Source organism: Anarhichas minor, unplaced genomic scaffold (genome assembly GCF_050575085.1).
Source record: "Anarhichas minor isolate MPS153535 unplaced genomic scaffold, ASM5057508v1 ptg000009l, whole genome shotgun sequence".
Taxonomy (NCBI): Eukaryota; Metazoa; Chordata; class Actinopteri; order Perciformes; family Anarhichadidae; genus Anarhichas; species Anarhichas minor.
In genome coordinates, this window is record NW_027466455.1 from 4,228,636 (window position 1) to 4,251,500 (window position 22,865).

The 22,865-nt window shown below is 42.1% G+C and overlaps 1 protein-coding gene across 4 annotated transcripts in view; it reads left to right on the forward strand.

Moving 5' to 3' along the window:
- The window catches only part of eml3 (EMAP like 3), a 56,679-nt gene that overhangs the window by 29,061 nt on the left and 4,753 nt on the right, over positions 1-22,865 (forward strand). For 3 of the 4 annotated variants that reach the window (XM_076087153.1, XM_076087154.1, XM_076087155.1), the window contains 17 exons: positions 779-955; positions 1,729-1,843; positions 2,039-2,542; positions 5,746-5,856; positions 6,089-6,117; positions 10,373-10,408; positions 11,931-12,051; positions 12,401-12,550; positions 14,569-14,638; positions 15,032-15,142; positions 16,138-16,233; positions 18,893-19,027; positions 19,343-19,481; positions 19,577-19,728; positions 19,832-19,957; positions 22,283-22,414; positions 22,545-22,612. In XM_076087153.1, coding sequence (XP_075943268.1) covers positions 779-955; positions 1,729-1,843; positions 2,039-2,542; positions 5,746-5,856; positions 6,089-6,117; positions 10,373-10,408; positions 11,931-12,051; positions 12,401-12,550; positions 14,569-14,638; positions 15,032-15,142; positions 16,138-16,233; positions 18,893-19,027; positions 19,343-19,481; positions 19,577-19,728; positions 19,832-19,957; positions 22,283-22,414; positions 22,545-22,612 — 2,272 coding nt within the window. The remainder of the gene's footprint in view (positions 1-778; positions 956-1,728; positions 1,844-2,038; positions 2,543-5,745; positions 5,857-6,088; positions 6,118-10,372; positions 10,409-11,930; positions 12,052-12,400; positions 12,551-14,568; positions 14,639-15,031; positions 15,143-16,137; positions 16,234-18,892; positions 19,028-19,342; positions 19,482-19,576; positions 19,729-19,831; positions 19,958-22,282; positions 22,415-22,544; positions 22,613-22,865) is intronic. The other variant, XM_076087156.1, reaches the window with a different exon arrangement.

The window sequence follows — 22,865 nt, forward strand, 5'->3', positions numbered from 1 at the left end:
CAAAAAAACAACTAAAATGGCTGAGCAAGTATCGAGTGGCTGAGTAATCATGAGAACTACCAACACAGCTGAGTTGAACTGGAGCAGGAAAATATCCTCCTGATGCTCACTATGCACAGCTTTGTTCCATCCAGTGACACAAGAACAGAAGGAGGCGTTCCACACACGCGCATACACGCACACGTTTTGGACCAAAATCAGCTGTGTGCCTCTCATACACTCACACAAACACACACCAGAACTGTAGCCCTACTCAACACACAATGAGGTCTTTGAGAGACACTCCTCTGTTGAAGTTGTTTTTATTCGCTTGACCCAGATTAAAATAAAAAAAACAGCCTGCAAAACTACATTGTACAATTGACGAAGTGCAGATGTTCCTCTGATTGGTTGGTAATTATCATAATTTCTTCCAGTAAACTAAATGACTTGACGCTGGAGTCCTATTTACTACTTCAATGGTGTTTAATGCCATGTTGCGTCTTATACATTCTGCACAGCACTTAACATTGAATTTACTTAACTCACTTGATTTGCGCCCAAGATAATTAGAAACAGAGCGCTCCAACAAACTGAACAAACATGATGTCTACTTGTGTTTGAGCTCACCGCTGGTCGACAACATGCTACTCAAAGTTTCTCTTTAGCTTTTTATGGAAGTGGTTTTGTTGATGTGATGAAACCGATAAATCCTGGTTCGTTTGTCTGGCTCATTCCATCCAGGCTTCTCACAAATTAGCCCAGCTTTCCTGAGCCACCTTTATGGTCTCTTTTACAGACGACGCGTCGGCAGACGGCAGCACCGACTTCCCAGACCGAGCTTCCATGATGGAGGTGCGTCTGCAGGCGCAGGAAGATGAGATCACGCTGCTGAAATCCTCGCTGGCTGACGCCCTGCGCAGGATCCGCCTCCATGATCAGCTCTTACCATTACTGAAACAGCAGCTCATTGCAGGTGAGTGATCTTCAACATGCTCATGGTACAATGGGTGGTAGAACATCGCCCAGTGTATTTCATACTTTACCATTGCATATGCAAAGACATATGCAAAATATTTTACATTGTCAGTAAAGGAACCTAACCTTGGATTTGATAGTCCATTTTTGATTTTGTAAAGAGAAACATTATCTTTGACATCTCCAAAGGTGTCGGTATGCTTCAATTGAACTAGATCAAACAATTTGATGTCCAAACTCATTTAAATGCAAAAGTGTGTTTACCTGTTTTGAATGGCCGCTACTAAAGGCATTATAGAGAGGGGTGACGCATGTTAAATTGTATAAATGGGGATGACGGTGCACACTCTAAGACCTTCTCTCTTTGAGGGAATTGCACTTAGTACTCAGATTGTCCGTTCTCTCAAAGATTGTCGGAAGCGGCCCTCACTGATGCTTAATCTTAACTAAACATCGTAAACTAGATATAGTGCCTTTCGTTTAAAATTCTTAGCGAGTTGATGAACTATACATTTTGGGAATTGTACAAGTGACTGACAAGCTAAAGTATCAAATAAAATATTGCGATGTATTGGTTTTTAATCTTGGGTATCTGTAACAGTATCAACAAATTCCGAAATAAAAACCCTGTCCTATATGGTCCACACTATAAATCTCTGACCGCTGTTCATGAAAAAGGACTGGACATACTGAGTGTGCCAGTGCAGTTTCACTCAGAAATATCAATCAAGAGACGTCAATCAAATAATAATCAACTTTTGTCCCACCCAGTGAACCCAGGTGCTGCTCGAGTGCTGAACCATGTGTGCTGCTCTGATGGTTGCACAGGCAGCAAAAGACTTTCCTCCAGCTCAGCCGTTGATGGGATCCGCCACCCTGCTACCAGGTACTGGACCAACACGCTAAGGGCTCAGATAAACAGGATGGATGATGAGTGGCCATCATTTATTTCCCTTCATGTATAGCCACATTGTTGCTACATCAGAGGCATGCTAGACCGTTCAAAAGCCTGCTTGTGATCATATGATGTGTGATTTGTATGACTCTTCCCTGTTGACCTCAACCTTTGAACTATCTCTAGCCAACTGTCAGACAGCATTGTGACCAATGCCAATGGCCACATAGGAAGCCCAGTGTCCATGATGCCGAGACCCAGATCAGCAACCCTGGACAGGTCAACCCAGACAGAGCCCATCCTCCCAGGGCAGGACACTGGGCAGGACAGGGTCCCTCTCCCCAGGCGCGTCCAGAGCCTGCAACTGGAGGACGCACTCCCTCCGGGGCAGCCTTTGGTTGAGGGGACACGGGCCAAGCTCCACCGCACCCCCGGGTTGGAAGAGGAGGATGAGGAGGAAGATGAAGAAGGAGGAGGGGCTCAGGAAAAGGAGCTGAGTTGGACGTCGTCGGTGGAGGAGCCCATTCAGCCCACCACGATCAGATGCCTCCAAAGGGAGGACTTCCGGGACAGAAGCTGCTCCCCAGAGGAGCTAGGCTCTGCCTCGGCCTCGGTCAGAACCTCAGACTCCAACCTCAGCTCCCGCTCCGGCCCCCTGTCCGCCATCCAGGAAGGAGAGAAGAAACCGCTGTGGGTGATCTCGCCACCCTCACCACCGCCGTCTCCTTAATCATCTTCTCTCTCGAGATTGATCGCATGGCTTTTAAGGACTAATCAAAAAATGTCTTGATTCTGACTTGTGTGACTGCAAACCCCAGTTGCGCTGCAAACCCCCTTGTGAGGTGATCAGGTTGCCGGGGTGTGATTATGGTGTGTTAGAGCAGACACCCCGATCGGGGACGACATATTCTGTCGTCATGTTCGCTCCAGCTTCCATGTGCTTTCTTCCCCATATATTTGAGCAGGGGGCGAGGGAAACAATACGCCTTAGTGGAACACAATGGCCGCACTCGTCCACACTGAGTGACATATCTAAGATTAGCTTCACGGCACACAGATTGGAACCCAATGGAAAATGTGATGTGAGGGTAATTGAACACAGCATACTGAACAAAAGGGGCTAGGGTTACAGCATGTATACACTTAGACTGATCGAGAAAGGTCAGCGGGTTTGCACGATTGTACAGATATAACAAAATATTTTGAAATGGCATATCCGTCTAAACAGCAAACAGCATACATGATACCCGTCAAAAGAACCTCCAGAGTGGTCCTCCAGGTTACAACTTCACTGTAGCCACAGAGAATTAAGGTTGATGGTTCTGTAAGACGATACAGATGTGAGGAGTTGACACAGTGCCACTAAGGATCTGCCATTCAACTGGGTTTTGCAGAAACACACAAACTGCCTGAAATCTTGATGATTTTTAATGCAGCTCTACTCTTTCTTAATTACACTTTTAACTTTGTCTTCCTCAAACAAATCAAGGATCAAGGTGCATGATGTGATTTGTTCTCAAACGACTGCCTTTGAAGTGATGAGAAAGCACAGTGCCAGAGCACTGCTGCTTTGTGTGTGTAATGTGCATGTGCATGCATGTGTTCTTTTGTCCGACTTCCTTGTTGTGGCTTGGAAATGGGTTTCATTGGTGATGGGTAACATGTGCTCTAGTCCCTCCACTCAGCTCTGCCATGCCCCTCTGAGGTACTGGGAACGCCGTGCGTCCCTGCTCAGCCTACTACACCTACATTCAACTTTACTTCAGATTAGTAGTAGAGAGATTTGGGAGGAGGGGGTGGTTGCGAGCTGAGTTTTACTTCCTCGATCCGTGGCCAGTGATGTAGATAGACACCAAAGATTTATTTTAGTCCCACAACACTTCCTCTAGTGATGCTGCTGTTACAATGGCATGTCATCAGGAAACGGGGTGTGTCGCAAGAATTCCTCAGAGACAATAAGAGATTAATTATGGTTCAGAACAGTTTGTTTGTGGGTAATCATATTCATTTGTCTTGACCCTCACCAGTCCTCTCTTCTACAAGTTGCCTGTTTAGAATTGGGAGTTTGGGTGATGGCCGATAATTAGTTATAAGCCACTAGTTAAAAGGTAATTCCAGTTTATTACAACTGGGTCCAGTATTCATGGTACACTTCTATCAGTAATGATGACGACACTGAACTCCCCAAGTTCTTTTTATGAGATCAGGGAACAAGATGTCATTTCTAAAAAGAAGTTTGACGGGGCAAGAAACATGATCAGACAGATTGTAAACAAACCTCTGTGTTAGCCAAACTTGTTTGAAAGAGAAAGAAAGGGGAACAAGAGTCCCAATTCCCAAACTACAATTATCTGATTATTATCAGACCTACTTCCTGCTCTAGATGACCTTTTGGCTTGTTTACGACCTGTTCCACTTCTTGTTATGTATTTGTCTGCTTCAAAGTCAGCCTGTAGTAACCTAAGCTTATTTCCAAGGCCAAGAGTTAGCATCTCATTAGCTAACTACACCTAAGGCCCAGTGGAGGACTGGAACATTCACTGCGTGGGAGGCAGTGTGGAGTTTAGGGTAACGTTAGCTGCTCTGTCCTGCTGTGTAATGGATTTGGGGAAGTTTAACCAGATAAATTTGCCATTACTATGTGTTTGCCAACACATTAGCTTATCCTGTTAACTTTTTGCCGTGGACCTGTTAGTCTTCTCTAGTGTTTAAACTAACTCCAGGAGTTAAAGTTAATTAACTAACTATAGCCAAAGATACTCTCTAACAAAAGATGAACCATTACAAGCAGAGCCAATGAAATGGTATGCACCTCCTGTCTCCTAATTAGGCCCGAACAAATGTAGTTATATTTTCTTTTTGCTAACATGAGATGTTTAGACAGCTGACAGCCATATTTAGCATTACGAAAATGATTTGGCCAGGGCGTTTGCAAACGTTAGTTGACATTAGCTTGAAATCTTGACACAGTTTGGCTTACGCTAGACTAGTAACGTCACCGACTGTTTAGCAACAACAGAGAGAAGAGATATCTGTGTTGCCAGAGCTCGCAAAAGTGAGTTGCTGAGACAGAGAAAGGTCTCAAACAAAGTACATTTCCTCCTGATTCGTCTGTCTAAAAAAATGCCATTTTAGTGTCAGAATGTTTGGAAGAAATAGGGCTTGTGAAAAATGGGTCCAATATTTACTTCTCTGACTAAGGAGCAAAATAATTGGTCATAATCTGTGTTCAAGTTCACTTCTCCCATTGGAGTTAACAGACTCAGGATCTGCCACTAGTCCCCTAAAGAGGTGGGGGCAGTGACGAAACCCACGTGACACTGACACTGGAAATAACACTAAAATGTGCCGTCTACTTTCTTAACCATATCTACTACAGTTGATCAAATCTGCCTACGACAATTGCAGTTTTATCCAGCAACATCAACGGTTGCCAGCTAGAAATAGGAGGCTGCTTTTATCTATGTCTGTCTGAAATTATCAATCAAATTCCGATGGTAAATCTGCCACCATTATCATTGCAAACTGGAAAAGCTTTACAGGCGTAGCAACAGTAACAAATGGGTGCAGGGCTTTATTGAGAAAGATCAGTTACTTTGGTGAGTACAATGTTATTATTACAGAGAGTAATGGTGGCCAAAACAAAACATAGGTTGTATTAAACCAGATTTATCCTTTTGGAAGGTTGGGAATGAAGTCGGTAAACAATTCCAAACATGGCAAACATAAATGTTTCTGTGTGTACGTACTATTTATACATGCAAAATATCCATTAACTACCATTTTGCATGCATAATTAGTGGGGTAACTGCATGCATCTGCATGGGATTTAGTGTCACACAGTGTTTACCGTTGGAAACTGAAGCAGATTTCTGTCCGCTCTGGTGTTCCAGGGTTCGTAGGAACAGCGAGAAACTGGGGAACCCGGAGAGGCAGAGGAAACGTCTGGACAAGAAGGCGGCGTCCTCGGCTAACCTCCTCACCCGCTCCCCCAGCCTGGAGAAGTGAGCCACGCTGCCATCACTCACAGCTGTCACCACACAGTCACACAGCTCACTATTTCCTATGGCTGCTGCAGCCTCACATATCTCATCAAAGAGACACTTGCTGGAACACTGATGGCCCCTATGAATAATAATAAAATTCCATTCCCATGAAAGCAACTGAGCTAAGCTACTAACTTCTTGAAACGGTGTCATATTTTTAGTCTCACACAGCTATTTTCTGTCTCCACAGCCGAGCAAAGGAGCTGGTCACCGGTGCAGGTGATGTATCTTTTTAGCTTTTTTTTTGTCATGCCTTTCATCCTGAAACTGAGACCACAATCACTGTGTTCACCACTTTATCTAAATGGCCAAGGGATTCAGTTTGCCATATACACAAGGTATTTAACACAGAATCTTGAAGACTAGATGGAAAACAAGATTTTTGGCAAATCACAAACCGTGGTTTGCAGGGGTGAACCTGAGTCAGAATGCAGTGATTAGAGGCCCTGAAAACGCATGTCTCGATTTCTTAATACGGATTCCCTGCTAACCAAGTTTTGGCTATTTCACACAAGAGATTTTAGTATTTAGCATTTTTTATTGCATACAGGCATAAATAGTGCTGCTTAAGGTTCTTTTTTGCTTGTGTGTAAAGCTGTAGGATGTCACACCAGATTGGGTGGTATTCTTCCTGCTAAGTCCCATCCCTCAAAGGCAGACTAGCCAATCATTGCGTAGCATCAGACACAGAAATGTGATGATATTTATGCAGGAAGTACAGTTAGTGACAGTGTGGGCTCCTGGGTAACTCTGACATCTTGACGGAGTAGCAGCTGAGGGCGGGACTTAGTCAAAGATTAATTGGGCTACTTTTTATATGATTGGGCAGGTAAATGGTTTTGGGCAGCTTGTGATAGTTTAGGCTTCTTTTTTAACCATGTGTGCAGTTAACTGTGATGAGAAGGTATTCAATATATTCCAATCAATAAGACATTCCTCTCCTCCAGTAAGAATTTTGACCTTACACCCACCGTGCAACTCCTCTGCAGTAATTCATAATAAGTGTGTTAACAAGTCCCCTATTATCCCAGTCATGATGAGGTTTCTGCAGTATCTTAGTCATACATGTTTACAAAATATCCTGGCTCAAGAAACCTGTAAAAGCCTTTGCCCCATCCTGTTGTGTAGTAGTCAGTAAAACAAAGAATACAATGCAGCATTATGATGGTCCACATGCTGTGAAAGTGAAAGTTTGACAGCGGTGAACTGTATTGTCGCGCATAGTAACACACTGGCAGAAGCTCTTTTTGGAAACTCTTTGAATCACTTTCATATTAATTCACCCTATAGATGCAAAAAAAATGTTCTTGCCAATTTTCCTCAGCATGCTGCCTGTCTATAGCTAGACATCATAGTACAGAGTGTTTGCATGGAAACAGGGTCCTTTGATTGACAGGTGACCTTTTATGTGGAGTTTAATGCAAAAACAGCACAACAAGAAATGTTCCCTCCCAATGAATGCTGTCTGTAGTGTAACAGAAGTATAATCCTGAGAGGAACAAATATAGACACGCTGCAAAGATTTTGTTATAATCAGGGACTTTTTTCAAGTTTTCCTGACTTCAGTGTTGGCAAGGCCAGAGTTGAACTATACTTCTGTACTTGTGCCCATGCAGCTTCTCACTGGTTCAGACGTGTAGTTATTTGTACAAAAATGAGTGCATTTCCCAACCGACCGCACTTGTGGTTAGCGTAGCTTTTTTATGAGCGTTGGCCTTCAGTCTGGTTACGGTTATTCCTGTTTTTAGTCCTCGTTCCTACAGTACAGAGTGCCAGAGGACACTCACTCTCTCACATTGTTTGTGAAAATTTGGCAGCAAGCGTTGATGTGATTGACACTGTTGTTACCGATTTCTTTCAAAAATTGCTGGATGGACAGATGAACTGTTGCTACAGCAACAACAAAACCTCAAATTTATCTTTTTACATTTCTATTTGTGTAAGAATTTTTAGCCAAAGCAGATCCTGTGGTAGCGGTTATAAGAGCGTTTTTTTAACATCATTACAAAAATATGCAGAAATAAAAGTTGTTATATTACGTACAACCATATTCCCCAAAATACCTACCAAAATAACAATAATTATTCCAATATTCCTATTCCTAAATCAGTCAATTAAAGTACATTTTGTTGTAATCGGTATAAAAATGTCAGTACACCTGTGCTACCAATGGATGCGTTACGTGTTGGAGAGCTCTTCCAATAGAGTGATAACATAGGTGTAGTAGTAACTAATAATAATGGCTAAGGATAAAGTGTAGGGAGCCAGTACTTCTTCTGAACAACATGCCTGGATAACTGCTGACAGAAAACTTCACTTTGACATCCAGCTGAAAGCCACCAGGTCATTTAAAAGGCTTCCTTTATGGCAACCCTGTGAACACCAGAAGTGTCACTCAACAGGACATTTCAACCTCCTTTTTTGATGTGAGTTCTTGTGAAGCCAGACGTGGGCGCTGCCTGGAATCACATCCACTGTGGTTAGCCGAGCTGCCGCACCACTCCAGCCCACCTGACGGAATGATGGATGGTCAGCTTTGCAGAGGAGGTCACCAAAAAAACATTTTGTTCAAGTCTTCCCCTGGTCTCTCTCCCTCTCTCCATAGCTCTTGTTTGATTGAGCATAGTTGTGCATGGCATGAGTCTAGCTTTTTAGATTTCTTAACAGTGGAGAGTGGCAGGAATTTACGGGGGCATAGGGCAATTGTCTCAGGAGAACTATTTTTGAATACTGTTATGGTAGCGACCAACGTGTGAGTGTAGCACTGAATATCAAAAACTCACTCAAAACTGACATTTACCATCTGTCAGATTTTTAAGCTGGGTGGCTGAATTTGTTACCTTGTTAGCCTTGCTTTTGTGTTAGAGGACTACCCACTGCTGTGAGTCTGGTCACTACCATCACCATCTGGACCCATACAAGAGAAAAAGCTAACGCTAGCTGGCCCGCCTCATTGCTATAATGTGGGAACACATCTCTGAGTGTACAGGAGTGGCTGATAACTCAGCAGGGGTTGAAATAACATTAGCAAGCTAGGCTAACTAGCTTGTTCTTTCCGAATATAATGCAAACTTAACAGCACAACGGAATGGCTAATGGTTCCTGGCAAATTATTTTTGGAAAATACCAAAAACCACTTAAGTAGCTAAACAGCTAACCTCCTAGCAAAGCTTGTTCTCAGTTATCAGTCAACCGTTGCCGTGGGAATCGCCCACCCAGGGGCCCAGGGCTTAGATACTTCCACAAAGATGTGGAAAAACACTTTTAGTGACGAGAATGTAATTGCTTCCAATGAGGGTTTTGTTATTCCTCAACGCATGGCACAGAAAAAAAATGTTTTGGTATCATTACTGAAACTCAAGTATTGCGTTGGTACTAGTAGTTAGACTAGTAGAATGTAGATATAAAGTGATTGTTAGGTAAAAATTGTTATTGTTGTCGTAATACTAGGCCACAACGGGCAGAAGTGCACCACTTGCCCAGCTTTTATCATTGGACTAAAAGCATTCATGTTTTCTTCCGGGCAAGTTTTATTTTTCTCCATGCTCTCTAAACTCCAGATACATATACTGCGTGTTATATATAAGTTCTGTAAATTAAAACTCATCGTAAAGAAAACATAAAAAATGGGGTAGTGATGCACTTCAGCCTCTTGTTGCCACAATGAGTATTACAACAACAATCTCATAATACCTGGCAAAACCTTTTTTTTTCCTCCCAACTTTTTTACAGATGAAAGAAATGAAGGAATAGAAGAAAAGACTATTCTGGCAGAACCTTTATTACTTCACTTGTCTCTCGGGGCTTCCATCCTACATAGGACGGTCCCGCTGTGTAGTTTTTAAAAAAATGACTCAAAAGACTTTAATTGTAAAAGGTAATATCCTTGCTTTCGTATTTTTACATGGAAGCCTTATTTCTACTATTTGTGATACTATTCTCCAAACAGGGACTTGTGACTTTACTCTCATATGAACTGTGATCAGTGTTGTTTAATCGACGGGTGAAACAGGAACGAGTTTTTCTTCTTTTCTTGCCAAGTTTTGATTTATGTCTTCCTGTTCCCTCTTCACTGACTTTTGCCAGAATGAGGTTCCTGTCCCTTCTCAAGGTGTCTCTCTGGCCTCTTACCAGTTACCACCATTTTATGGTCAGACAGATATTTACAGACCCTGAGTCTGAGCAGTCACTGCTCTGCCACACCCCCCCCCCCCCCCCCCCCCAGTCTCATAAAATAACACAACCATTGCCAAGGGAAGAGAGCCATGTTAGAATTCCCTGAAATAAATGGAAAATAGAACCCAGCTTGCAGTTCAAAGCTCATAGATCTATTCCGTAAAAGAATGGGAATAGATCCTACGGGATCCTAATGTTAAACTTAGGTCAGCTGTGGCTGGAATCAGCTGTGACTTAAAGCTAAGAGGATCTAGGTGTTTATTTGTGTGGCTAACCTCATGCTTTCATTTTCACACAGGATCCCCCGGATCCAGAAGAGGAACCTACAGCCAAGGTAGACCTGCTATTATGTCCCTTTATGTCTGTAGCTCTCTTTATGCAGAGCATCAACAAAGCAGGCTGTACTTTTCCAGCAATAACCCATTCACTGCGGCACCAGTTTCCTGCTGTTATCTATTGGCAGCTGATGAGTATAACAATGCTGAATACTGGATTTAGATTCATCAGGTGGACAGAAAAGAATTACGAAGGGGTGATCATGTTGCTTTGTGTTGTTTGCTAACACGTTAACTGATACAACGTTATAAAGTGAGATACACTCATGTATGTCAAATGTTTTTTTCTTTCAGCTTTTCCTGCTGCCCTAAAGTCCCCTAAATGATCAATTAAGGCAGTTTAAAGGAACAGTGTGTAGGATTTAGCAGGATTTATTGAAGAAATTGATGATAATATCCATAACAAGGTGGTTTTATTAGTGGAAAACCACCTGAAACTAAGTCGTTGTGCTTTCGTTAGCTGAGAATGAGCCCTTCATATCTAGACAGGGAGCGGATCCTCTTCTCGGAGTCCACCATGTTTCTACAGTAGCCCAGAACGGACAAACCAAACACTGGCTCCAAAGAGAGCCTCTTATGTTTCTACATTACCTGAAGGCCACCGTAGTTTTCCGACATGCGTGTAAATGAAGGGGTAATGTAGTGTAATAGTGTAGGGGTAGTGATGGGATGGGATATCTAGTTGGTTGCAATCTGCAACCTCACCGCTAGATTACACTAAATCCTACACACTGCTCCTTTAAGTTCATGTTGAATTTACCGCTGATTAAAACACATTTTTAGCCAAAAGATAGACATGCCAGTAATGTTACATAACATAACACATCATTTATGTACCTGTTTTTTAGAGTGGTTGGGAAAAAAATTAAAACTCATCTGGAGGAAAACATTCATACTTTTAGTCCTATTTGGAACACGAGCTAGTGGTGCCTCTTGTGGCCGAAATGAACAAACAAAAAAAAAAAAAAAAACTTCTTAAGTCATAAACACAGGAGAGAAATCAATTTTGAATCAGACGTAGAAAATGAATCAACAGAATCTTTTTTTCTCACTTGGGAAAAGCTGACTTGATCTTTGTGCAACAGGCGAGTGAACACAAGTTCTGAGACCCTGCAAGTCTTTTATTTGGAAAAAACTGAGCTACTGAAGTACAATTTCAGGCAAATCTTCAGATTTTTTTTTTTAATGTTGAGTAGATACACCTATTGTAAATTCCAAAAACAATATTTAAATAATAAAGGCTCTCTCTGCAGCTTCAGTAAAGGCCCCGGACAGTAGTTGATCATTTACAATGTACACTAAATGGTAGTAGGAGGAAGTAGGAATAGGATATTGATTGTTGTTGATTGTTAAATGTTATGCACCACCCGTCATGTCAAATTCCTTGTATGTTCAACATACCATGGCAATAAACGGTTTCTGATTCTGATTCTGATACGGGTGAAATAAACAATAAACCCTTGTCTGCCTCTCTGTGTATCACCACTACATTCCTGGTCCTCTGCTGTGTTTGTCTTCCAGAACAGTCAATCAAAATGTTCATCCGAGGCCGGCCGATAACCATGTACATCCCCTCTAACATCCAGAACTATGAAGACCTGAAGATGGAGCCGCCCTCTGAGAGACTGGAGTTGGACTGGGTGTATCCTTCTAGACCGCCACAGCGGTGTTCAGCCTCTTGTTTATATTCATGAGGGTTGTTACATTTGGACAGTGCTGATATCACTGTGTGCTCGTTTCCTGGATTAAAGCCACACTGTCTGTATTTGAAAGTATCTCTCTAATTGTCCAGTGTCTGTGAGAGCAGATTAACTGTTTGCTGTGACGCTGTGGGGGTCATATTTTTAAAGGGACAGTTTGTATAACCTCAAATGTTCACATGCAGATTAGTTGATAATGACCCAGTTTTCATTGTTGGGTGAACTGTTCCTTTGAAGGAATGAAATGGACCAATGATTAACATGAATGTCACCTTGACTCTGCCATGCCAGCTATGGGTACCGGGGCCGGGACTGCCGGGCCAACCTGTACTTCCTTCCTACGGGTGAAGCGGTGTTCTTCATCGCCTGTGTGGTCGTGCTTTACCACATCAACAACCGCACGCAACGCCACTATCGCAAACACACCGATTGCGTCCGCTGGTCAGTGGTAGACAGTTTTTATCATCCGCAAATCAAATTAAACACACTTATGTACTTCTACTTGAAGAGCTGAACTAGATGCGTTTTCCTAAACCTAATGGGGTAGTTTTGCTTAAATTCACAATGGTAACCACCTGTTTAAAACCATCCATATGTGACTTTTGACTATTTAATTTACGCACGTAACTTAATTCACAAGAACATTGCGTTAAATGACACGGAAAAGTTGACATGACAGGCGAAATGTTCTTAAAATTGGCCTGTTATTTATACGCCTTCCCATGAGATCACGTTGTTTTATCATATCGATTCAGTTTTGGACACCTGAGAACATGTGGTGTGTTGAAAAGCTTTGGACATACAGGCATACATGAATTCTATTAAAACATATTTAAATCATTACAGTCCACTAGAACTTGTCATAACATCAAGTCCATCTAACCCTGTTAAGAGGTATCAACACACCTGTACGCCAAGGGCAAATAAAAAGTTATTTGCCTAAACCAATACAGAACTCACCCAAGTCTTCATGTGGCTGCTGGAGGCGGGTGCAGTATTGTGTGTACCAGAGATTTGGGAGGAAATCAGCCCGCTGGCAGGTCACCACATGTCTCTGAACCACTTTAAGCACAAAACAAAAGAAGCGATTTCTGATCTGATGTCTCTTTTGACAGCTAAGATAAAAAGGAAACTGGTTCACATCAGGTCTCAGAGGCAGCGAACTTCCCTACTGCGTGATGTCTGGCATCATGCAAATACCATTTACACAGCCTTCAGTGGAGTGTATGGAACTCCAACGCCTGTTTTCCCAACAGATCACACTGAGTCCTAGTTCCTAACTGCCAAGCTCTCAACGTGAAGCCATGAATATGAGCAACCTGACCAAATAATGAGACGATCAAAGCATTAACACACATGTACTCAGGGAGGTGAACCCGAGTATATAGTTTCTAAACTGCTCTCAGACCAACCATCTATCATATAGGCATATTTATTTTCACATTTATACAGTATGAGTGTTTTGGACAAATTTATGATAAGTGCTAGAGATGCCAAATTTTACTAGTGCACATAAAATAGATATTTTCACCAACTTTTGGGGCCCAAAAGCCAAGGGAACACGGGGAAAATGGATCCAATTTCTGACTTGACCACCTCGCAAGTTCCATGATTTTTGCATGAATATATGGGAAGTAGAATAGATGTGTGCTTTTTTTATATATAGAGAGAAAAATAAAAGCAATGGGGGGTAGTGTAAAATACAAGATGTATTACTGTAGATTTAAGAGTTGTTAAAGTTGACTTACAACTTGTCCACCTGCGCCAGTCTCCTCTATGCTATGGTGGAGCATTTAGGTGCTAAAGAGACCGTTTTTTTCCTCAGAAGTTGGTGGAGACCAAAACCAGAGCTAAAAAGAGAGTGAATATTGGACATGCATTGTTCAGGTGGACTCTGAATGCTAATGTTGTGTCTGTGTCTGCTGGATGTATAAATAGGCAACTATGTTCTCACACATTTACTATTATATGATGATAATATGTCAGATGGTACAGCTTATTTCACTGCTAACGAAAACACATAATTATTATTTTCAGCTGATTGTACACTAATGAAAACATATTTCTGCTAATAGACCCCCTAAATGTTACACACTGAACCCTCAAGTTTATTTTATTTTTTTAATATTACTTTTACTTTCCTAAAATTGGGGGGGCCATGTATAGAAATGTCTACAATTCCTCCACTGCAACTAAATTTAGAGTCAGCACTTCAATCTGTAGTAGTTGTTTTGTTTTGGAGTACAGAGCCAACACAACCAAAAGATGTCTCGCTGTATGAATATGTTACAGACTGCCCTTTATTTTATCACAAGTGTACTCGTTATTTTGACATGGTGGATACAATTACATATATGTAAATGTTGCGACTGGACAATATATGTGAATAGAGTTTTGTCTAAAAGCCCTGTACAACCGCTTATATTTATTTGGTTAAACACTTTTTGTTCTTCCTGCAGTCTTACCCTCCATCCTGACAAGGTGCGCGTGGCGTCTGGCCAGACATCAGGGGTGGATAAAGACGGCAAGGTAACTACTGCTGTGATACCAGTCTGATGCACTTTGATCGACTACATGTTCTTTATTCATATTTCTATATACTGTATTTCTGTACACTTACAGCATTAATGCATACGTCCCTTTTAAAGCCAGACATCTCATTGGTAACCCTAGTAACAACCCTGCAGATATACAGTGTTTTGCTGCGTTTCATTTTTTTCGACTGCATATAACCAGTCAGTAAAAAAATCTAAAAAATTAGTTGGATTTTGGCTCCAAAAAACAGGGAGTGGTAGCTCTAACTGTTGAACATAGATGATAGTTGTGTGTGTGTGTGTGTGTGTGTGTGTGTGTGTGTGTGTGTGTGTGTGTGTGTGTGTGTGTGTGCGCGTGCACGTGCACATGTGTCTGTGCGTGCATTAGCCCCTGCACCCTTGTGTTCATATTTGGGACTCCACCACCCTGGTCACCCTGCAGCAGATCGGCCTGGGAAGCTTCCAGAGGGGAGTGGGAGCCGTTGCGTTTTCCTTTGCTGTGAGTAGATTTCTAATACACCACACTGTAGCTTCTCAAATAGTTATTTCTAAATCATTTATTTCAACCACAGCAAGAACCATGTCTTTATTTGGTTCCCGAGCTAATGCACCATTACCTGTCTTCGTTCATTCAGTTTGATGTACATTTCCACAGCACTAAACTTATCAGTACAACAACAGATATGTTATGTTCACCACTCAGCTGGTAACACTTTCTCTTTGCAATAGAAATGTAGTTTTTTTAAATTTAATAATTATCTCTAGTTACTTTCCTGCTGGAGGTGTCGAGTTTAATGGTGCTCCTTGGATGTTCCCATTTCCAGAGTTGAGAAGTCGTTCTTCCAACTTCGGTGTTTTAGAAATATGGAAACAACATGGGCGCCACAAAGTACAAAATACAACACAAAGAAAACGTGTTGTATTTTATTGCTCACAGCAATAAAATACAACACAGCGTTGAACACTTTGATAGCTGTTTCCAGTATTTTCCAGTATTTGTGTGACAACCAAACGCAAAGGAAGCAGATCAGGTGAGCCATGAAATATGATTCATTTCAAACATTTAAATAGCTAACTTAGGTCACTCTATGTGGACAGCAACATAAGGTTACAACCTCAATACCATGTTACAAATTACAAATTGATATGTAATACATGAATTAATAAAAGATCTCTTACCATCAACCCAATATTTACTTTCGTCTGCCATGTTTCTAGGTTCTTTGACATCAATTTGGAAAGTCATGCACCATATTTTTTGTAGATTTTCCGAGTTTTTGTTCCGTTCCCACGACTTCTCCTAGTATTTATAATATTTTATCAGATTATTCCGACACCCCATAAATACAGCATTATTGATGGTAGCTCAATGTAGATAAAAAACGTGAGTGAATGACAACAGTATTAAGTGAGAGCAGCAGAGCGAATTAGTGTTGTGGAACTTTATATCACACTGAGTTTACGGTGTTGATTTGTTCCCGGTGTCGTCTCCAGGACTCCGGAGCGTTCCTGTGTGTGATCGACGACTCTAATGAACACATGCTGTCGGTGTGGGACTGCAACAAGGGGAGCAAGCACGCGGAGGTCAAGGTAAAGAACAGCCAAGTGTAAACTAAGCTAACAGGCTACCTAATGAGATTACTTGTTATCACCAGCTTTATTCAAAAAGAGAACTGCTGTTAACCTTCCTCGTGATGTGTTGCATTCATCTTAGCTGACTACTAACATTAATAAATTGATAGTTCAAAGGCAAAATAATAAAACAATTGAGAAAATATGGGCTTGAATCCTTCTAAAGAAGGTAAATAAGACAAGTTGTGGTTTTAAGATTCAGAATTTTAAAAACGTAGTTCATCATAAAATAACAAATAGCATGTTTGGCATGGCCCCTTTGGAAATGGCCGTGCCACATTGGATTTGTTAGGTCGTCTAGTTTGATATGACATGTAATAATATGTTCACTCTAGCTTTTGGGCGACTGTGGCTAAGTGGATAGCAGGGCCGTCTTTCAATCAGAGGGTCGGCGGTTGAATCCCCGGCTCCGGCTCTGCTAGTCGCATGTCGATGTGTCCTTGAGCAAAACACTTAACCCCAAAATTGCTCCCGTAGTTGTTCCTACGGTGTAGAAATGTGATAAACTCTGAATTGTAAGTCACTTTGGATAAAAGTGTCTGCTAAATGACTGTAATGTAATGTAAAACCCAGCCTACTACAGCCTCTGAAAGAGGTGTCGCATCGCTAACTGGTCACACAGTCTGTTGGTAATATTTAAAGTAGGGTTGGTAAATGGGCGATTTTCTTGCCATAACTTAATAGGACGATGTTGTGAATTCAGCTTGTTGTGGAGTTTCTCTGCTAAAATGAAACTCCACAACAACCAGTTTCTCCTTGCTCTCAGTCTTTGAGCTAAGCTAGGCTAAACCTCCGCACCCATGGACATTCAACTCGTGTCATCTGACTCCGAACAACAAACCGCCCGACTTCCCAAAACGTTGCACTGTTCCTTTAACAGGCTTCGCGGGCGATGTGCTTCTGCAATTTGGAGAATTCTTTACATCATCTGACATTTGTGAAATTATCGGTGGGCGCAGGGATTCATAATCCCTGCAGAAACAATCAAATCCTTCAACGGAGTCAAAGCACGAGAATCATTCAGGCTGCTGAACGTGAACACAGGGAGATGCCCAGCTTGGCTGCATGCTGAATGTGTAGATGCTCTTTATAATGGAGGTCTGTTTGGAGAGATTAGGGGGGGGGGGGGGGGGGGGGGTCTCTGCTATGCTGTTATGGGCTTTTATCCCAAAACGCCTCAACTTCCCTGAGAGCAATTTCAGCCCGGCTGTCATGGCAACAGTGTAAATATTTTATGCAGTGAATTTGTCCAGCTGTATGTATGTATATATGTGTGTGTGTGTGTGTTATGTAGTGCAGCAGTGGGAATGCATGGGTGGGTGTTGTATATCATGTAACGGCAGGATTTTAATGGGGTTGCGCAAGAACATATGTTTTGTGGATGGTAGCATCCAGTGAGCGTGCATCGGTGTGGGAAGGCGGCTCAGGGCTGAACCATGCTGTATAAACAAACGAGTTCATCCAACAGGAACCAGATAATTATACCCCCCCCCCCCCTCTCTCCACAGCACTGGAATAGTCCATATGCCACTTTACGGCTCAGCCATGAATGGAGCTTTTTGTGTAGAGCTGATGCTTCTGTACTTTCTGTACATGCTGTATACGTGGTCACTGAAGACCTGCCGCTGGGACTGTCTGTTCCTGGTGGCAAAAAACATCCTATTTCAGATTTTTATATGAGTGGGTTTGTATGAGGTTCTTCTCCATAGTCAGTGTATTACTACAGTAGATGGAGTTTGGAGAAACAGACAGGAGAACCAGGACAGGAGCAAAGTAATGTACTGCTGAGGACGTCATTTTAGACACCTAAAAAGAATCAACAGCAGTGTGAATGTAAGCTATATTTAGAATATTTTTGTGTGACTTTGGTGGGTTTTTTTTGGTGTTCGGATTCACCAAAGACACACAATATTAATTGATCGACCAGCCACAACCGTTTTCTGCCAGGTAAAATGAGTCTTGTGGCTTTAGTTATCTTAAAGGTTTTATTGCTGCCCATGTCCACAGCAGTACATTGCTTTGCTCCATGTTCTGTAGTAGTACACTGACTATGGAGAAGTACCTCCTACAATCCCACCTCAAAGAATCCAAACTCTCCCTTTATAGCTGCCATTCTTCTTCTTCCTCTTCCTCTTTTCCTCCACAGTGTTGCTAACATGATGGGAGGTGCCTAATTTTATCTGTCATGTGGTCCTGAACAGATAGTGTATGGTGGGCTCACAGCTGGAGAGGAGGCGGAGTTTAAGTTTGCAGGCCGTAAAAAAAAAAAAACAATGTACTAAAGGACTCTTAAAAGCTCCATAAAGCCTCGAGGAGCTGCAGAGTTGTATGATAATTTGAAGCTATTAAAGCCGCAGTAATCAATATTTTATATGACTCAAATGACTGTAAAATAATAATAAAATGTGAAAGGAGTTGATAATAAAGATGACAATTATCACTTGACTCTGCAACTCACCTCAGGTCTAAGGAGCTTTTTAGCCTCTTTTTATCTAGCTTTACATCTTCACCTCACAGCTCTCATCAGCCACATTTCCATGTGATATAGACTTGACTGACGCAGTTGTCGTTTAACATCATTATGCTAAAAGCGTGTGTATGTGTGTCGTGTCTCCAGAATACCAACGAGGCTGTGTTCGCCGTGGAGTTTAACCCCAGCGATAGCACCAACATCATCACCTGTGGCAAGTCTCACGTCTACTTCTGGACGCTCACAGCAGGACAGTTCACCAAGAAACAAGGCATCTTTGGGGTGAGACACAGTCCCGCTTATCCTGACATTCAGTATCCTTCACTTCCCTTCACTTCCCTTATTGTCGACAAATTGAAGCTTGCAACTTCCTCAGTTAGAGGCTGAAAAGGGAAGTAAGGAGAACAAAGAGAACTGAAAATTGAAATTACCAAAAGAGTGCAAATATTATTACACGTCCAAAGGAGATTTTAAGCATGTGGACTAATTTACGGTGTGAATCAAATCTAAACATGTGTAGTATAGTGAAGCAAATATTTATTTTAACACCTGTACTAACGACAGATCAAATTGTTGTTCTACAAACAATCTTTTCAGAAATACAAGAAGCCCAAGTTCATCCAGTGCTTTGTGTTCAGTCTGACCGGAGATGTTCTGACCGGAGACTCTGAGGGAAACATCCTGACGTGGGGGAAATCAGCTGCAGATGTCAAAACGCTCGGCAAAGGAGCCAAAGGTCAGTGCTGTTTATTACCATCATTAATAATATGGGCAAATTGACAATCCTTTGGTCTCCATGCGCTCTCATAAACTGGCTTTATGTATCCACAGAGACCTTACAGATCATGCGACAGACCCGAGCCCATGAAGGCAGCGTGTTCACCCTGTGCACCCTGCAGGGCGGCGCTCTGCTCAGCGGAGGAGGGAAGGACCGTAAGATCATCCGCTGGAGCGCCGACCTGGCACCCGAGAGAGAGTGTGAGGTGAACCCCAGCTGTGTGTGTGTGCGTGCGTGTGTGTGTGTGTGTGTAGGGGCGGAGGCTGGTGGTGTATTTGTTTACTTGATTACTGTGATTATTTGTCCAGATTCCAGAAAATTATGGAGCAGTCCGTACCATTGCAGACGTGGATGGGGAGGAGCTATTAGTTGGTACAACCCGTAATGCCATCCTCAGAGGCACCTTCTCGGACGGATTTGTGGCCATAGTGCAGGTACGCTATTGTATTTTTATTGATAAATAAATCTTGGAATCCTTCAAATCACGTTTCTCACCAAAAAACTAAATTTACACAAGTACATTTGAACACATCGTGATAGCGTTATAATTTACCTTCCTCCAATACTCAATTTTACTGAACAGAGCCTAAACGCATCATAATGTGAGTGAATGTGAGTGAATGGAACGTTAGCTGTTAGCACCGGTTACTCGCTCTCCTCCTGCTGATTGTCATTAACAATGTGACATCATCAGGGATCAGCCAATAGAAAGCATAAATGCCGATGTCTGTTTAAGATAAAATCCAGACACAGGGCAGGGTCTCCGTAGATACAAACACCACCACATACTTCTAGTGGGTCACAAATGATGATTGAGAAGGGTTCTTCAGTGCTCTTCATTCAGCGCTGACCAACAACAAAAAATACATCACAGATACGTCGCGATTTCTGCAGCGTCTTCGCAATAAACGCCTGCGTTTGGCCAGTTGAGTGGCTTTACTGTGATGCAGCAGCAGAATGTTTGGTTTTCTTTAGCCGTAACGTGCAGCTCTCATGTGGTGTAAAGGGGGTGAACAGTACACAGTGAGGCTGGTGCCAGTATGATAAGATCACAAACAGTAACACCGGATTACATGCTGCATTGTTCCCCGATAATCCTTCACATATGCCAAGGCGGACTCCGCCACTATCATTGAAAACTACTAGAGAGAGATAATTAGTGAATGTATATACTTTAAATGGGTATTTCAGGAACAATGCTGACCATGGATGGAATCAAGGATTGAGATTGATTTCGTGGCAATCTTAAGGATTGTAACTTTAAGGTTTAAGTTGTTTTAAAACCTTTTTTGTTTCAGTTTCTATTGTGCTTATATGGTGCAAATTTACTTATGTAAATTACCTCAAAATACCTGACACACAGCAAACCGGGGCAGAATAAGTCTCCCATATGTTGTTGGCTGTGTACACTGTACATGGTGGGCACTTGCAGATGACTGAACACACAATGCACAGAGATTGGGAGGAACGGAGGGTCAGAGGCTAATTTTTGTCCCATGGTCCCCTAACGTGTTAATTCAGCCCCGAGTATCTTGTATCCACATTTATTCAGCCTGTTCAGATCCAGCAGCTCACAGTCAACAGCTGGCATCAGAATTAATTTTAGTCTCCACTGACCTCTGGAATTTGGCTTCTTGCTCACATTAGATTTTCATCTGTGGGAAACTGAAACATCTTCCAGACAGAAAACACACACAGAAGTCTGAAGCACTGCTAGTGTCCTCTAGAAGCTACAGAGATCCCTACAGCCCACAGGCGTTGGATAGAATGAACAACGTCAATTTGTGATGTGAAAAGATGTTCGCATCTTTAATATTAATATATTAATATCAATATGGCTTGCAGACATATAAATAAGCCTACAATGTGTTCAGTGTTGTTTTTATAAGGGTTGTTAAATCAAAATTGTTGATGAAAAGCAAAAATGTTGGAGCTTAAAGTTTAAAAATATATCCAAAACCCTGAGAAAACATTTCACATAACTAATATATAAATGATAATTTATAATAATATGCCGCGTGTTTGATTGGAACTTAAAAGTGTACTCTCTCTTGAGTGCTGCTTTGGCAATGAATCAGAAAATTAGATTTGTGAAGTTAAAAGGTGCTAAATTTGAAATTCAGAGCGTATCTATTAGCTCCGCGCGGTTCTCGTGGCGACTGCTGATCCGGCGGCTAGAAGCTAACAGTGCAAACGACAGAGCTAACAGAGTTTAACTGAGGGGGAGCTGAAGGGTGGGTGCTACATGGGACAGTGTTAGGAGCGGTGGGCGTGAGCTAGCCAGTGGCTCACATGCACCAACAGCCCGGCTATGATAACAACACACAGAGAGAGAAACTTCTTTCTCTGCTCAGGTAGACTTTACTCCTCTATATCTTTACATAGATGATAGATGTTGCTGAGATATTAATGCTCTGAATGTCGAATCGGGAACCTTTAGGATGTTTTTTTTTTTTACGAGTGTTTGAGGAAAACTATCTTAAGATCAATTGTTCAGAAAAACTGGACCCTGGCGGTTTACTCAGTGTGGTGAGGGACTACTGGTGTCTACTGCTGATACAATATAGTATACTAACTAACTATACCATATACGGTATGGTCGCAGTGAGACTGATATCTACAATAGCATATGGGCGTATCGTCAAGACTTCATTTCACTTGTTCTTCCTCACTGAACAAGATGAAAACTGATGTTTTGTTGTTTCCCTATGCGTGTGTGGTTGCGTGTGTGTGTGCGCGTGTGCGCGCGTGCGTCTCAGGGTCATGTGGATGAGATGTGGGGGCTGGCCACACACCCCTCTCAGAACATCTTCCTCACCTGCGGCCACGACAGGCAGGTGTGTTTGTGGAACACAGAGGAGCACAAGCTGGACTGGTGCATCACGCTGGAGGTAGGAGGACACACACTTATGTGTACTGGATTTATTTTCAAGCAATCTTTCAGCTGACTAAATAAAACACGTTGATACTCGTGATCCCAGTGCTGACACACAGTTAACTCGTGCTGTGTGTCTCTGACAGGAGTACGGGTTGTGCGCAGGTTTCTGCCCCAATGGATCAGTGGTTTCAGTCGGCCTCAGCACAGGAAGGTAATACAGCACAATGCAGCACTGTTACACCTAGATACAATAATTTACCAAAAGGTTTGCTTCATTAAAATCATGTTAACAATCAATACATTCGGTAAATAATAACGGAAACATTTTAAAGGAATAGTTTTGGGAAATAGGTTCATTCTCTTTTTCCCAGAGAGTGAGATGTTCAGAGGGTTTTGAGATAGTTATCTGTGGGTCTATCACTACGAGTCACATCGTTCACATGACACACAGCCTTTTGATCATA